Source organism: Saccopteryx leptura, chromosome 2 (assembly GCF_036850995.1).
Source record: "Saccopteryx leptura isolate mSacLep1 chromosome 2, mSacLep1_pri_phased_curated, whole genome shotgun sequence".
Classification (NCBI taxonomy): Eukaryota; Metazoa; Chordata; class Mammalia; order Chiroptera; family Emballonuridae; genus Saccopteryx; species Saccopteryx leptura.
The window spans coordinates 167,147,114-167,163,570 of NC_089504.1; the positions used below are offsets into that span (position 1 = coordinate 167,147,114).

Consider the following 16,457-nt stretch of genomic DNA (forward strand, 5'->3'; position numbering starts at 1 on the left):
GGTGGCAGATTATGCTGACTCCCTATCTAGTATTGATTTATGACGTGTAGAATGCCCAGCTTTCCTCAGTCTGTAAAAGTATATGTCAGGTAATTTTTTTCAACTTATGAATTGAGTAAAAGAGCTCCAGTTCCTAGAGCCTAGAAATTCAAACTCAAGTAGTTTCATAGTTCTGCTATAACATTATCCTTAAAGGGTCAAATAAAACTTCACTCTGAGTTGTTTTTTGTAGGAACTTCCAATGTACTCCAAGGAATCGAATGATGAAATGGTGTCAGGACTTCTGTTGTCTCTTGTGTTGGTTGCTAATGGGATTTGTAGAGGAGAGTTTGCGATGATGTTGCTCTGCATATTTATTCATAAGACACAGTCTAAATTTAAAACATATATCCAACTCCTTCAGTTTTTAATATTCTTAAGGGACTTGCTCTCTTGCCATTTATATTTAAGCCCCATACTGTCTAAGGAAGAGCATGGGCTAGAACTATAATCTAATGCACTACTGAGTAAAGGCATCTGTAGAGCTTCTGAATTCACCCATGTGATGAAATAAATTCATACCACTTGTTTCCTGATTGTCACACAGAAATCTGACTTGTTGCTTTCTTAAACTGGTGACTAGACTGACCACTGACTCCTCTTTTGTTGTTCTGTTGAACATCTGTACTTCTGACTTAAAGAATGTTATGTCCATCCAATGTGGCTAATATATCATCATCAAAACTCTTCATTCTTCAAAGTCAGATCAAATGACATCTTATTCATGAAGCCTACTCTGATCACCTTAATCAGCATTAATTTATATCTAGTAGTAGTCATACCATTCACATTGCATATTTGTGAATTGTCTTTGTACTTATTATGTGTAAGTTTTCAAAGGTAAGGACTAAGTTTTGCTCATTTTCATTTTCTCTAAAATATAACAGAATATTTGGTTCATGTTAGGTAGTTAATATATGTTTGTTGTTTTAATAAAGTAAAAGAGTAAATCTTGTTATTATTATGATAATCTTGAATCTCTAACTAAATGAAAAACTCTCTGAAGTTTGCACGTGATATATTTTCAATAAATGGAAGGTATAATGATGATGACGTATAAAGTTTCAGGTACATAGTAAATATGTATGGCACTGATTAGCTAAGAGCTGTTTCTGAGCTAAGGACCAGAAGAATTAAAATATAGATTCAAGAAAGCTAAAGGTGGCCCAAGAAAATTAGAGAAAGGCTGTCTGAGTGACTTCCCACTAAGAACACTAGGAGATTTCATATATCATCAAAATTTGGAGGTTTGGCCTGACCAGGTGGTGGCGCAGTGGATAGAGCATCAAACTAGGATGCCGAGGACCCAGGTTCGAGACCCTGAGGTCGCCAGCTTGAGTGCGGGCTCATCTGGTTTGAGCAAAAAAAGCTCACCAGCTTGGACCCAAGGTCACTGGCTCAAGCAAGGGGTTACTCGGTCTGCTGAAGGCCCACGGTCAAGGCACATATGAGAAAGCAATCAATGAACAACTAATGTGTCTCAATGAAAAACTAATGACTGATGCTTCTCATCTCTCTCCGTTCCTGTCTGTCTGTCTCTATCTATCCATCTCTCTGACTCTCTCTCTGTCCCTGTAATAAAAAATAAATAAATAAAAATTTGGAAGTTTGGAAAACTGAGTCCAAGGAAGAGAAATCCAAGTTTAGTAACCTACATAGGCAGACAACATTGGGAAATGAGAGATGGTGGACTCATCAAATGGTATGAAAAGATGAATAATTCCAGTGTTGTCAAATGGTTACTGTGTAGCTTCTTTTTTCTCTATGGAGAATTTTACCCTAACATCAAGCTTCATGACAAAGCCTTCCTATATGTAAGAAAAACAAAACAAAAAACAGTTGATGAAGTGTAGAATAATCTGAGACTGAGAGAAAAGCAGCCTTGTGATAATGTGTTAAGTTGGAAGAGAATTATGAGATGTTTGAAACATATGGGCTGAAGGAAATCTGATGGACAGTGTGATCCCTGATGAGACAGCTTGCTCTTTAACCATGGGAAAGACAGAAAAAGGAGGAGCTCTTAGATAAGAATAAGATTGATGACAGTGGTGAAAAAAGCTATGTAATATTCCTCTCCACATAACAAGGGAAAAGCCATAAACAAAGGTGCTTTCATTTGGGATAATGTCTAACTCTTTTCTAGTTTAACTTAGAAAATTAGGATATGATAATAGAATAGTTTCCAATAGCTTTCAAAAAATCGTAAACTGGTTGACTTGAAGGGGTTATGGCTGAAGCAAGAACTTTGAAACTGTGCCAAAAATACATGAATTTTTAAACATTTAAGAATAACAAGCATTTCTGTGCCTATTCACTGTGAACTTTGCTGTTGTTGTAATGAAGTATTTCAAGATGACGTGTCATAGACACTTCAAATGGTCTTGAAAACGTGTCAAGTGGTGCTAATGCTGTGGTTATTAGCTATAAAACTTTAGTTATCAACTCTGTCTATCTATAACTTGTGAGCACACACACACACACATGCACTCATCCCTGTCCCAGGAAGTTCTTGTGGTGTGTTCAAGTTGCTGTAGCCCCTCCTTGAGGTTGGATGCATTTATGCTGAGGGATATAGCCGTTCACATAAATGGCCTTCTGAGTGCAGCGAAATAGTGTTTCTGTGACTGTGTTAAGACAGGAAAATAGTATTGCATTGCATATGAGGTTAAAGTCCATGTGTTGTAAGAGGTCAGAGAAAGTATCAAAAGAGGAGACTAATTTACAGTCAAAAGGGAGAAGCTTTGGCCCTGGCTGCTTGGCTCAGTGGTAGAGCGTCAGCCTGGCATGCAGGAGTCCCAGGTTCGATTCCCAGCCAGGGCACACAGGAGAAGCGCCCATCTGCTTCTCCACCCCTCCCCCTATCCTTCCTCTCTGTCTCTCTCTTCCCCTCCGGCAGCCAAGGCTCCATTGGAGCAAAGTTGGCCCGGGCACTGAGGATGGCTCTATGGCCTCTGCCTCAGGCGCTAGAATGGCTCTGGTTGCAACAGAGCAACGCCCCAGATGGGCAGAGCATCGCCCCCTGGTGGGCATGCTGGGTGGATCCTGGCCGGGTGCATGCGGGAGTCTGTCTGGCTGCCTCCCGGTTTCCAACTTCAGGAAAAAAAAAAGGGAGAAGCTTTAATGGGTATGAGGTTTCTGTTTGAGGTGATGTAAAAATTCTGAGACTGGATAGTTGTGATGGTTGCACAACATTGTGAATATACTTAATGTTACTGAATGTGGTTAGAGTGGTAAAACTTATGTGTATTTTGCCATAATTAAAAAAAAGAAGGGAAAGGCTTCCCCAAAATGATGGCCACATTTGTAGGTTCTCTCCCATTTCTTACAGTCTAAATTTTTCATTTGAAAATTCAAGGACTTTAAAAAAGGTACACAAGCACTTAAACAACTATCAGGGAGCCCTGCTATTGATAAGAATGAATGTGTGCCACCTAACGTGTGTGGTCTGATGTGTGATCCCTCAGTTGGGTCTTGCTGTGAGGCTTTTCTGGGCTGAATAGGGATGAAGATGCTATGCTGGAAAATGCACCGAAGAAGATTGTTTGGGCAAAGCATTAGGATATGATACGATGCTGTGTACATATATGCAAGACCTAAACAAACTGGAACTTGATAACACAGAGGTATATTTTTTGGGAGGGGGGTGGGGGAATAGTCAGGATCAATTCTTCCTAAATAACTTCTACCAATTTCTAGTAAAAAAAATGGGACTTTACTCACAGGTTACTTTACTTTCCTGGTTGTAAACCATGAAACTTGACAGCTGTACCCGTTGGTCTCCTTGAACTAGCCAGACATTAACAAGTCATTGAAGAATTTCCAGAAGTGAATAAAGTAATATTGCCTATGTGTCACCATGTGAGAGCTGTGGTTCAAGTCAGGATTCCTCTTTTGTCTGCGGTTGGGCATGCAGCTCTGAACTCTGGCAGTGCCAACCAACTGAGTGTCTTCCCTGCTATCATCCCTGTCTACTCCTTAATTCCACTCCTTTCTCCTCACCTTCTAAACAGAAGTTTATCCTCAGGAAAGCAACAAGCCTTGGTTCTGCAACATGATCAGGATGTCTCTCAGCTTATATTATTGCCAGAGGTGCAACTAAGCCTTGAAAACTTGTTTGAAGTTTCTGGCAGGGGAGAAGAGCTGCTGGTGTAGCTACTAGAGGAGTCTGGGTTCATGGTACTTATTGAAGAGAAAGGAATGGTGAGAACAGCTACTTAGCCAATCATATCAGCAGATTTGCTGGCTTGGTGGGACTGATGAATCCAGCAGCCAGCTCACCTTCTCATGCACTGCCCTACTGTACCTGGGAATCTTGTACATATTTCTTTTTATGCAATAGTCCTTAATTCACTATGAATCATAAGGGTGGATTTCATGAGAAAGAAAAGGCAATTACTGCTCAAGTTTTGCAAAAGATTTTTGAATTTTATTCTTGTTAAGAAATCAAGCAAATCTATTAATTCTAATGGTCTGAGGGTGACAGTTTGTCATTTCTGGGCATTAGCATCCTCATTCATCCCTTTCCTCTCCTTCTCCTTAAGATCTTCCCTAGATCGATGAAAACTACTTTAAACTTAAGATACTATAATTCTGCCCCGGCAGGTACTAGGACTGTAGGTTGCCTTGATCTGAAAATGCATGTACAGGTACTGACTGTTGGTGTCATTGATATAGTGGTGAGAAGAAAGATGCCCTTTTTAGGTCACTAGATAAATAATCCTAGGGGCCAAGGTGCCTAGATCACTAATTAATAATGAATATTATTAATCAGTGGGTCAGAGAGACTGTTATTCCAGCTTCAGTCTATTTAATCCAGAACTTATTCTTTCTTAACTCTTCTTTCAATCTTACTGCTTTGATTTTAATTGATGAAAATGTTTTGCTGTCAGGGAAATTTAGTTTAATAGTTTGATGATAGTTTTTTTGTGTTCTGACTGGCTTGACTAAAAATATCTCAATTCCATATTGCCTTCTGTTTTCTTAAATATTTTCAGAGAAGGAAAGTTTGTCACTTCGTCAGCATTTTAACAACTCTTTCAGGATCCTCAGTTTTCTTTGCACAGTTGTTTAGGAGACGATTCACTCTGTGTCAGTGTAAAACCAGGGTAGATAGGACTTTTGCCACATCTGCTTTGCAAATGTATCTTGACTCCTCACAGTGCCAACTCTGAAGGAAGTTGCTGACAGCAGCCCTTAATTCATAGTGAATTAAGGAATATTACAACAATCATGTCCTTGTGGAGCAGCTTTTAGACTTGCTTGCTGGTTTACCGGCTGCAAGCACTTTGCCTGATTGGTGGCTGTGCCAAGTGTATGTGGCCTATATAAGGCTATGGGTGCTTGCGCTCAGGGGGATTGCCAATGGCAGATTGCCTGCCTGCCACTGTGAGGGGCTATTCCTGCTGTTTCTTTGTCTGATAAGCATTTTCTCCTGCCTGTGTGCTTGTCCACTGTTGTGAGACTCTATTAAACGAGAATTGCCCAATGCTTTCTGGCTCTGCAGTTTCTCTACCATCTGACCGAATCCAGTGTGGACCTGCCCGGTCTCGGCCACCAGCATTACAGTCCTTTAACACATTTAAGGCCTCACTGGAGAAGCTGCAAAGTGTGAGGTAGAAAGGTGACCATTGATTATTTTGAAGGAACTGCAGAAGTAATGGAGACACTCAGGGGAGTTATAGGTTCTCCAAGGTGACCTCATTCAATTGTCCCAAGTCTGGCTGCTTACCTTTTACCTTTTTATCACAACAGAAATGAATGTTTTGTGTGTGTGTGTGTTTTTTAAAGACCTTTGCTCTCTCCATATCCCTAAGAATCAAACCCTACTCAAAGCAGCCACTCTCACAAAGAATTTATCTTCAATTAGAGCTCTTGTGTGGTGCTTTTTGGGTATCCATCTTTTCACATTATGTTTTCCCTTGATGCTCAGTCCTTTGTATTACACTCATTAGTTGGTCCATTGTCTTTTCACTTGTCTCTTCAAAGTAAATAGGTCTCAAATTACCTTCCTCTTTCAACTCTTTGCACCCTATCATTCCCTCTTAATAGCTACCAGTTGCTTCTTTCCTCAGTTCTAATTTGGGGGTCCTCCTATCATTATTACTTCTCGCATATTTTCTCTTATTTCCTCTTTATTTTGCTTCCATTCTCTGTGTTTTAATCCTGTGATTGAGCCATAATGTTTTCTACATGTCCCATTTATAAATTCACCTTATTTCATTTTTAGACTCATTAAACTGGGTACCCATTGACAGGACAGTAAGATAGGACACACATGGTTGCAGCTTAAAGAAGGTATATTCACTTAAGCACACAAATTAATTACTTTAGATACTTAGTTATTTGGATTTTAGTTTTCCTGTTCACTGCTATAATTTGCCAGGCCTAGCATAGCACCAAACACAAAGTTGTGTCTTATTAATGTTTGTTGAGTGAGTAAAATAGTGTTGGGTTGATATGGAATGCATTCTGGACTTTCTAAAACTGGAAAGTAGTTGGACTTGGGTCCACAATTATTTTTAACTTTATCTATGGCATGTCCATTCTTTAAAACTTGCTTTAAATATTTTTATTATGCTGTAAAAACTTTAATAAATACATTTAAAAATAAACCGTAGTCTTTAAGAAACTTAATCTTTAAAGATTGGAAATGAGGAAATACTAATTGTTTTAAATACATGTTTGTTAAAGCCCACGAGGTCATTTAAAACCAGTACCTATTTGTTCCTGAGTGAGTGATGGGGACTCATTCCCAGCCCATGCCCACCAGGTGGGGAGCACAGGCCCAGTCACTCTTCTGATTGAGCCTTGTTCACCTACCCACTAACTATGTGATTCTGAGACAGTTAACTGGTATCTTCCTGTGTGTCTCCACTTACTCATCCTTTAGTCTGCAAAACAGGCATAACAATTTAGCAAACTTCACAGAATTGTTTTGAGGAGCAAACAAATTAACAGTAATAAAGTGTTCAGAACAGCTCCGGGTATGTAATAAGTGCTTGTGAAGTTAAACCAGACTGTGAAATGCATCCAATAAAATCACCTACCTCAGATGATAGTTGTGAAAAAGTAAATGAGGTATCTGCAAAACTCCTAACAGTGTCTTGGTACCTGGTGAACACTCCATCGGTTTCTATTGGTTTATTTTTTTAAAATTAATTAATTTATTTTGTGACAGAGACAGAGAGAGAGACAGAGAGAGGAACAGACAAAATGGAAGGGAGAGAGATGAGAAGCATCAATTCTTTGTTCTGGCTCCTTAGTTTCTCAGTGATTGCTTTCTCATATGTGCCTTGACCCGGGGGGGGGGGGGGGGGGGGCTACAGTAGACCGACTGACCCCTTTCTCAAGCCAGCAACCTTGGGTTCAAGCTGGTGTGAACCTTGCTCAAACCAGATGAGCCCACACTCAAACTGGCAACATCGGGGTCTTGAACCTGGGTCCTCTGCGTCCCAGTCCAACGTTCTATCCACTGCGCCGCCGCCTGGTCAGGCTCTATTGTTTTTTTTATATCTATCTTCCAAGGTTCTAAAAATAAGCACCCATAAATACAGGAGGACAACTGAGTGATGTGCTCTGGGGTAGGAACTGAAATGACACCCAGACATCAGAGAAAAAGAGTGTGACAGAGGGGCCCCGAGTGAGGGCCCCCTCTGTGGCCGGGAGGCTGAGGGAGCAGAAGAGAGGGTAGACACAGGGAGCGGTGGGAGCGAGCTGTAATTAGTGTGGGGCCAGGCAGTGGAGGCCCTGGGGAGCCGGAGTTGTGCTGAGTTGTATGGCTGGCAGTAGAGCGCCCCCTGCGGGAGGTGTCGGGCAGCATGGTTTCCAGGCCTGTTTTCTTTTCATTTGGCTTGCCCTGGTGGAATCGCTTCATGTTCTCTGTGCACATGCTTTTCCTGGGTCTGGGTCTGGGCGCTGAGTGTCCCTTTTGTTCCTGCTTGATACCCTTTGGCCCAGGTCTTTACTACTCAGCTTTCATAACACTTTCTTGTAATGGCACTTCTTCTGTGAAATGGCTATGCCCCCATGAAAGGTTTTCCTGAAGGGAAACGAGAAGGGAGGGAAAAGTCCTAGCCCGCGAAGTTCTTTTGGCGGGCATTTTGTGAGCACTGGTCTACAGCGGGAGCTCTCGTGTGTCCTGCTTCCTCTCTCATATTTTCTTTGGAATAGAGTAAGTAGTCGTTTAACAAATAACAGTGATAACGGGCTGAATATTGTCAGTGGTCCATGGCCACTAAAATACTGTCAGTATATAAGTTCTTCCTGAGTTGCCAGGCTTCAAATTAAAGATGCCTCTCAAGTGCTAAAGGCTACAGTTTATTTTCAGGGCTTTTAAACTCAGTTTGGCTTTCCAAAGGTTTAGTGTATTATGAACTAGTTTTCAGTCTTTTCCAGGCTGTGATCTCGATGTGATTTTTTTAAATTCAGTTTTGGAACAACCAGTAAGTCAAGGATTATCACGTTGGTTACCTGTGATCTTTACTCAGAGGTTTGTAAAAAGAAATAACCATAATAAAAGATTTGGTATTTCTGAAGATAATTACATGTCTGAACATAAGGGTCATAATCACAGATCACATTGCATTGGCTGCTGAATTCACTGCCTCAGAGAGAAATCTTACATATGAAACTTTATAAATAATATATGCATGTAAGAGATTATCTCCAGAAATTTAAGTAATTCCTTTCTAAAATGCTGTAGTGGTTTTAAAGAGTAAAAAAAAAGGGAAGTGAGATAAAATTGACAACTTAGTATAGTTGAACTCAATAAATCCTAATAGTAGCATATTAGAATAATATTTATAAAAGATTTTATATAATAATTCATAGCTCTAGCTAGTTGGCTCAGTGAATAGAGTGTTGGCCTGGCATTAGGACATCCCGGCTTCAATCCCCAGTCAAGGCACACATGAGAAGCTACCACCTGCTTCTCTTCCCCTCCTCTCCCTCTTTCCCTCCCACAACCAGTGACTCCACGGGTGCTGAGGATAGTTTGGCTGGTCAGAGTATCAGCCTCAGGCGCTGAGGATAGCTCAGTTTTTTCAAGCATCAGCCCCAGATGGGGTTGCAGGGTGGATCCTGGTCTGGGCGCATGTGGGAGTCTGTCTCTCTATCTCCACTCCTCTCACTTAAAAAAATAAAAAATAGGCCCTGGCCGGTTGGCTCAGTGGTGGAGCGTCGGCCTGGCGTGCAGAAATCCCAGGTTCGATTCCCGGCCAGGGCACACAGGAGAAGCACCCACCTGCTTCTCCACCCCTCCCCCTCTCCTTCCTCTCTGTCTCTTTCTTCCCCTCCTGCAGCCGAGGCTCCATTGGAGCAGAGATGGCCCGGGCGCTGGGGATGGCTCCTTGGCCTCTGCCCCAGGCGCTAGAGTGGCTCTGGTCGCAGTAGAGTGATGCCCCGGAGGGGCAGAGCATCGCCCCCTGGTGGGCAGAGCTTTGCCCCTGGTGGGCGTGCTGGGTGGATCCCGGTCGGGCGCATGCGGGAGTCTGTCTGACTGTCTCTCCCCGTTTCCAGCTTCAGAGAAATACAAAAAATAAAAAATAAAAAATAAATAAAAAATAAGAAAGAATTTATATAAGACTCTTGGGTGTTTTTCTTTTGGCCCTGAGAAAATCAAAGAAAGCTGAGAGAAAGATACTGTTATAGGATTTAGGGTTGTTTGATATTTGAGCTGACACCTTCCAATGACTTCTGACAACTCATTGGCCAAGTTCTATATAAATAAAGTGGGTCAGAAGGTAGCATTTACTAAGTCATGCTTACATGCCAGCTTAGTTATATTAACTCATTTAAACCTTACCATATGTCTGTATTACCCCAATTTTATAAATAAGTATTATCCCAGTTTTATAAATAAGGAAATTGAGGCTCAGTGAGTAAGGGTTAAATGAATTGCCCAAATCCTCTGACCCATGAAAGCAATAATAGGACTCAAACCCTCCCTCACACCTCATAATCTTTTCCCATTTATAGTCCTTGGAACATTTTCTTGCCTTGTTTATCCTCTAGTCCTAGAACGCTCTTGAGCTTTCAAATTGGTTCAACTCTAGCACTTTAACCTACAACCACAGTATAAAAACTGAACTTAAGTCAAATTTACTTCTTTCAAAGAATCACCAACATTTCATATTAGCATTTTGTAGAAAGTATTTTGTGACCAAGGAAGTTGGGGAAATACAGAACTTGAAACCATAGTTTACCTGATTTTTTGGGTACAAGACTCCTTTGGGTGTTTAATACTCTGGTTTGATCTCTGATTCACTAACAGGAGGACATGATAGGTATGGATGGTTTCACAAGCTATTTATTTATTCATCTTTTTATTTTGGTAGATCACCTCAAGGGATTAATTTTCTATGAAACTACATATCTTAATAGTGTGTCATCTTGGACAAGTCACTATATTTCTTTGAGCTTAAATTTTTCTATCTTAGAAATGGGACTAAAGATATTCCAAAGGTCCCTTTAGCTTTAAATATTCCATGGTATAACCCTCTGTTCCCCCACCAAGTTTAGGCATTTGTGCTACCAAGTGAACTTGCTAAGGATAGAATAAGATTTTCTGAAAAACCATTCATTCATTCAGGAAGCATTTATTGATTGCCAAGCATTATGCCAGATTTTGAGGATAAGAAGACAAAAAAGATGCAAATAAGACAAAGCTACCTTGACATGGTATGATGATGCATAGCTAGAGAGCATATATATGAAAGATGGTACAGGTACAGTATTAAGAAGGCAATAGAAATATGTGGAAATAATACAGACATATTTATAAAACAAATAGGAACAGAGAGAATAGAAACACTCATAAATAATAAAGACTCCTGGAGGTCCTGCCTCCTCTTTGCAGGAGTTGAGTAGGGCTTTCTGGAGGTGAATACCTGATCTGGGTCTAAAAGGACAGGTAGGTATTAGGTGAAGGGAAGGTGGCCTTCTCCAGACAGAGGGGCCACAGAGACAGAAAAAGTATAGGGGTTGAAACAACATAACCTGTAGGCAGTGGTCTCTAAGAGCTTGGCAATGGCTAGATATAAAGTTTATGGGTAAGTACAGAGTTATAGGAGTAGGCAGGCCCAGTTGAGGGCCTTCTCTGTCAGATGCTTGCACTTGGTCCTGAGATGAAGAGCTAGTAAAACACTTGAAACACGAAGTGACATGTTCCTAGTTGCATTTTATACAGCTGTGTTGAAAATAGATACAAAGAGAGAAAAGAGAACTAGGGAGACCAGTTAGGGCACTACTCCAGATTTTCAGAGGATAGATATGGGCACCCGAGCCAGGAGAATAACAGTCGGAAAGCAGAGGAAAAGACAGATTTGAGAAATATTTGTATTTAGTAGGACTAACCTGCTCAGCCTGGTTATTGATTAGAGTAGGGCAAAGAAGAGGTCATTATACCACAACCTTTCTTGTGCATTTAATTCAAATAGAGACTTTGAGTAGAGGACTCACATTTAAGTTATTTGATTTAGATTGCTGGCATATTGCTAATAAATGAAAATTTTATTTTTACTATAAATGTTTATCAAAATTATAAAGTTTATTTTAAACTTAACCATTGAACTATGAAGCAAGCAATAGATGGTGTTTATACTTAATGATTAATTCTATTTGGTTTTAAATATATTTTTTGTTGAAGGAAAATGAACACATGACCATTAGTTTAGATTTTATTTACCAGTATTATAAAGTACCAATTAAAATATTCTTCTTTTGGCCCTGGCTGGTTGGTTCAGCGGTAGAGCGTTGGCCCGGTATGTGGAAGTCCCAGGTTCAATTCCCGGCGAGGGCACACAGGAGAAGCACCCATCTGCTTCTCCACCCTTCCCCCTCTGCTTCCTCTCTGTCTCTCTCTTCCCCTCCTGCAGCCAAGGCTCCATTGGAGCAAAGTTGGTCCAAGCGCTGAGGATGGCTCCATGGCCTCTGCCTCAGGCACTAGAATGGCTCCAGCCACAACAGAGCAATGTCCTAGATGGGGAGAGCATTGCCCACTGGTGGGCATGCTGGGTGGATCCCAGTTGGGCACATGCAGGAGTCTGTCTGACTACCTCCTGCTTCTAACTTCTGAAAAATACACACACACACACACACACACACAAAATATATCTATATGTAGATATAGCTATATAGATATAGATATTCTTCTTTTAACCAAGTCATTATGATTGCTACAGGTGAATTTAAAAGATTATAATCTACTCAGAACATCATCTAAGTCAAATGTTCACAGCTCCGCTGTCACTCAAGCCAGGGAACCAATCCTGACAACACTTCTCTTGTCCTCTAGGTTAACTGAAACCTTTCTGAATGGCTCTTACTACTTCTTTATGAATGCACCATTTAAAGGAGATACCATAGGGTTAGGAATATGGTCTGCATAAGACCTGGCCGAAATACTCTTCATTTGAAGTTGATCTAAGTATGAACTGGAGCCTGGTGATTTTTTGCAGTTCATTCTGCAAGTGGTTCTGATGTGCTGGCTGGAGGCGGCAGGAATGTTAAAGGAAGATGGGGACAATGAGGAAGAATAGACACGGGAAAACATCTCTTACCGGGTTCTTGTTGTATTTTGCGGTTGTTTTTAAACCAGGTGATCTGAGGCTCAGGGACACCATTAGCATGACAGTCTAGAGTAGTGGAGCTGCTGACAGCCACTGTGTGATCACTGAGGTTTCGCAGAAGGTATGGTGCTTCCTGATCTAGTGAATAAAGAAAAAGAATAATTAATACTCATCAGTTTTATTTTTGTTATTGTATATGCATCATTTGAAATATATCATTTGTATTTTGTTCTCTAAATTTCTCTTCTATGATTAGCCTACTGCTTCCTCTTTGTTAAGATGATATAATACATTGAAATTCATTAGAACACAAGGTAAAATCAAGAACTAAAAGTCTTTATATTTAGATTTAAATATCAAGGGTTTTTTTGGTTTGGTTTTGTTTCTGCCTGGCTAACTAGTTATCTTTATTTATTTATTTATTTATATTTTGAGAGAAGCTTTTCCAAAACCTAAGGAGTTGGCATAATATTTTAGGAATTAGAAAGGAAAAATATGGTTTTAGGTATAGGTTTGAAGGGACTTTTTACATAGATAGGTAGCATGGTGGTGATGAGCACATATAATTCTGTGCACACTTGTGTTGCTGTAGTTTTGAGGGCGTGTGTGTGTCACTCAGCTATCAGTAACCTGGATTGTAAGGCAGCAGACCAAACAGAATTTCTTGAACTTTGAAAGCTTTATTGATTATTTCTCTCCTCCACTCCCTCCCCAAATGCAAGCCATCAAAGGGTTCATTCAAGAGGCAGAGGCACAGATTTATGGGTTCTGCACTATATAATAGTACAATATTGTATTTTATATTATTTTCTCTTAAAACATACAAATATGATACAATACAATTTATTTTAATAAAATGCCAACCAATATAGTACAACAAAATGATCTTAATACATTAGGATGCAGTACATTACAACGTTAACATCCCACAGAGGAACAGCAGTACCCCCGAGGCCCCAGTGAGTAGTGTCTGTTTAATGTAGTGGTCAGTCAGGCCTGCTGATGTGCATACATTCTACTTAGACGGGTGCTCAGGCTTCCAAGGTAAACGAATAAAGACAACTTTGAATGTCTTTCCCACCCTCCCAAATCATCCACTTCCCCCCTTGTAGCAAATTCTGGAACAGAAATCAAAAGAGTTTTGGCATAACTTACACATTCTGCATCACTGGTTTCAGTTACACAGTATGAGTTTTCTCTGACCATTTCTGATTCTCTCATCTTATTGAACTAAACCTGTGAAAGCAGCTTAGGAGTGATTACAATGCTATGAGAGGTGACACATTGCCACGGCTTTGGTTCCGTGTCACTGCAGGGTTCTGCTGAGTCCCCAACACCTTTCTCTTATTCCTGCAGGGAAACTCTCAGGATTAGCATTCAGTAAGCCATTTAGAAATCTCAGGTTGAAACGTGTAATTATCATATAACTTTTAAACATGCTGACATAGTATATAACATGGCAGGGTTATTCAGTTAGAAGAAACAAACTTCTCATTAAATTTTGATTCCCATAGCTTATCACTGGTCTCTTCTCATTTCATACAGAATGAAATCTGAAGGCAAATAAGAATGCCGAAGGGATGCTCCAGATGTTGTGATGGGCAAGCGGCAGTGGTGCTCCTGCCCGCTTCCAGGTATCTTTCCCATCTAGCTGTCCCAAGTAGAACCATTTGAATATTTCTGTTGTTTACATTCTGTGCAAGCTGTCAGATAGCTTTTACTACTTGAAAATGCAGCCGTCGATCCAATCTTTAATTTTGGTAACTCTTATATTTTATATTATTTATATTATACACGCTTGATCATTTCTATTTTGACAGCATTACACAGGGAAGACCCCAGACATACCCGTGAAACACGGAAGACAATAAAAGAACAGCATCATTTACTATTTTGTGTCTTTCACAGTGGCGAACCAACTTTGACATATCTCATTTACTATTTCCCATGTGCTAAAAATGCTAAAATAATAATCTATCATTGCCCATAAGACTTATTACAAGAAAAAAGTGAATATGGGGCCTCCAGCGCCCAGATAATTTCCACAGCTACGAACTGTAACATCACCAGCACAGGCAGGATTTAGCTTTCCTGGGAGGTGTGTTGGAAAACAAGGCTTTTAGAGATGAGAACACTTGCTTTCAGCAAAAATGTCATGAAGAACTCCCAAAGGCCCTATCTGTCCTACAGAAACTTTAGAGAAGAGAAACAGCAAAAAGGCTGCCAAATAAACATGGAACTTTCAATTAAATACAAAGTTTACATAAACATGTCTGAACCATACAATATTATGATTTTTTTCCTTGTATGCATTTCTGAAAAAAAAAAAGAGAAAGTTCTCCTATGAGAAAAGTTGCATTTTTGGCTAATTTCTAAATGACCAATCAATCAAGAAATCATTTTATTATTCTCATTTTACACTTTTATAGTAACGTGTTTTGACATTTTAAATAAGAAAGGTACATCGAATCCACATTTTTAAACCTAAGTTATTCGCTGGAAATAGGTAGTTGCTTTCCAAATGTTAATGGAATGATTATCCCTTCAAACTGAGAAAATCAGAAATAATAGAATATTTCTGCCAGTTATCAATAGCTAAAGAGAGCTCCACCAGGTTCGTCTCTTCTTTTCAGTGTGAGTGCTCCCAGAGACCCACCAGGCCCCAGGAACAAGGACGCCCGCTCCCTGCTGGAAGGGGGCTGAGGGACCACCTTGCACTCCATTCTGTTTCACTCATTCTCCATACTGGCTCTTTTTTCTTTCTCTTTTTCCTGTTACACTCCCCTTACTCCACACTTAGAAGAGTTAACTAATTAAAAAAAATTTTTTTTTCTTTCTGGAACTTTCTGGTAGGACTAATTTACACAGTGGACAATTAATTACAACATTTTAAAAATCAGCTCTTGGAAGTACTTAAAAATCACCTTGTGTGAACACATAAACCCTTCCCCTCTGTGCAGTTTGAAAGGGAAGGAAGTGATAGATTCTGCACGGCCAATGCACCATGCTTTCAAAAGCACTCCCCGAACCATTTCATTTGCTTTTTAAGCTTCCATAAAAATGGGGTCCTGAGCTCTGCGGTCCTAAGGCATTGTTCCCTGGTGGAACGCACTGTCTTATAATGAACAAACACCAGGCACAGGAGCCATAGGTAAAATTTCAAGATACAATTGATTATTCTTTCCTTTGGGTTGACAACTTCCAGGTTACCAATTGTTTTCAGAGCATTCAGGGCTCCATAAAACTGGTATTCTGGGGAAATGGTATTGTTTACTTTTTCACACTGGACAAAAGTAATTCCTACATGAAAGACAAGTTTAGCCGTGGGACAGAATCTGTTACCTAAAGTAGGAAACAGTCCAGAGTTCCCAAGCTTGAAAAATTGTCATATTGTCAGCTCCTGTTGGACTGCCCAGACTTGGCTATTTTGGTCATTATGGTTTGTTTTCCAATAGTTCATCCAAGTCACATATAATGATCAATCATAAATGAAAACAACAAAACAGTGCATATTAAACTAGTGAAAAAAGTCACTTGCCTCTCAAATGCAAGCTTAAAACAAGAGATTATATAGTCTCTCTTGATTTAAAAGTAATGTGTATTTTTCAATAACTGAATTCTGCTTCTGTAGTTTTGTGATTTCTTAATCCCCATAGGAACTTATTAACATAGGTATATGGGGAAGTAGACTTTTAGTGGACAAATTTTTAGGGTTGCATCTAGAAGACTATTAAACCTTTGGTCACAGTGGCCTTTATTTGCTTACTAATTGATTGTGGTACACCTTTGAATGCCATTATTAAACAGGACAAAGTCCTTTAAAAGAATAACCAGGGGACAAAAATATTTAAA

At 40.0% G+C, this 16,457-nt stretch overlaps 1 protein-coding gene across 1 annotated transcript in view; it reads right to left on the reverse strand.

Annotated features, from left to right (window-relative positions):
• The window catches only part of FLT1 (fms related receptor tyrosine kinase 1), a 227,179-nt gene that overhangs the window by 93,326 nt on the left and 117,396 nt on the right, over positions 1-16,457 (reverse strand). Inside the window, exon 14 of the mRNA XM_066369267.1 lies at positions 12,597-12,743. Coding sequence (XP_066225364.1) covers positions 12,597-12,743 — 147 coding nt within the window. The remainder of the gene's footprint in view (positions 1-12,596; positions 12,744-16,457) is intronic.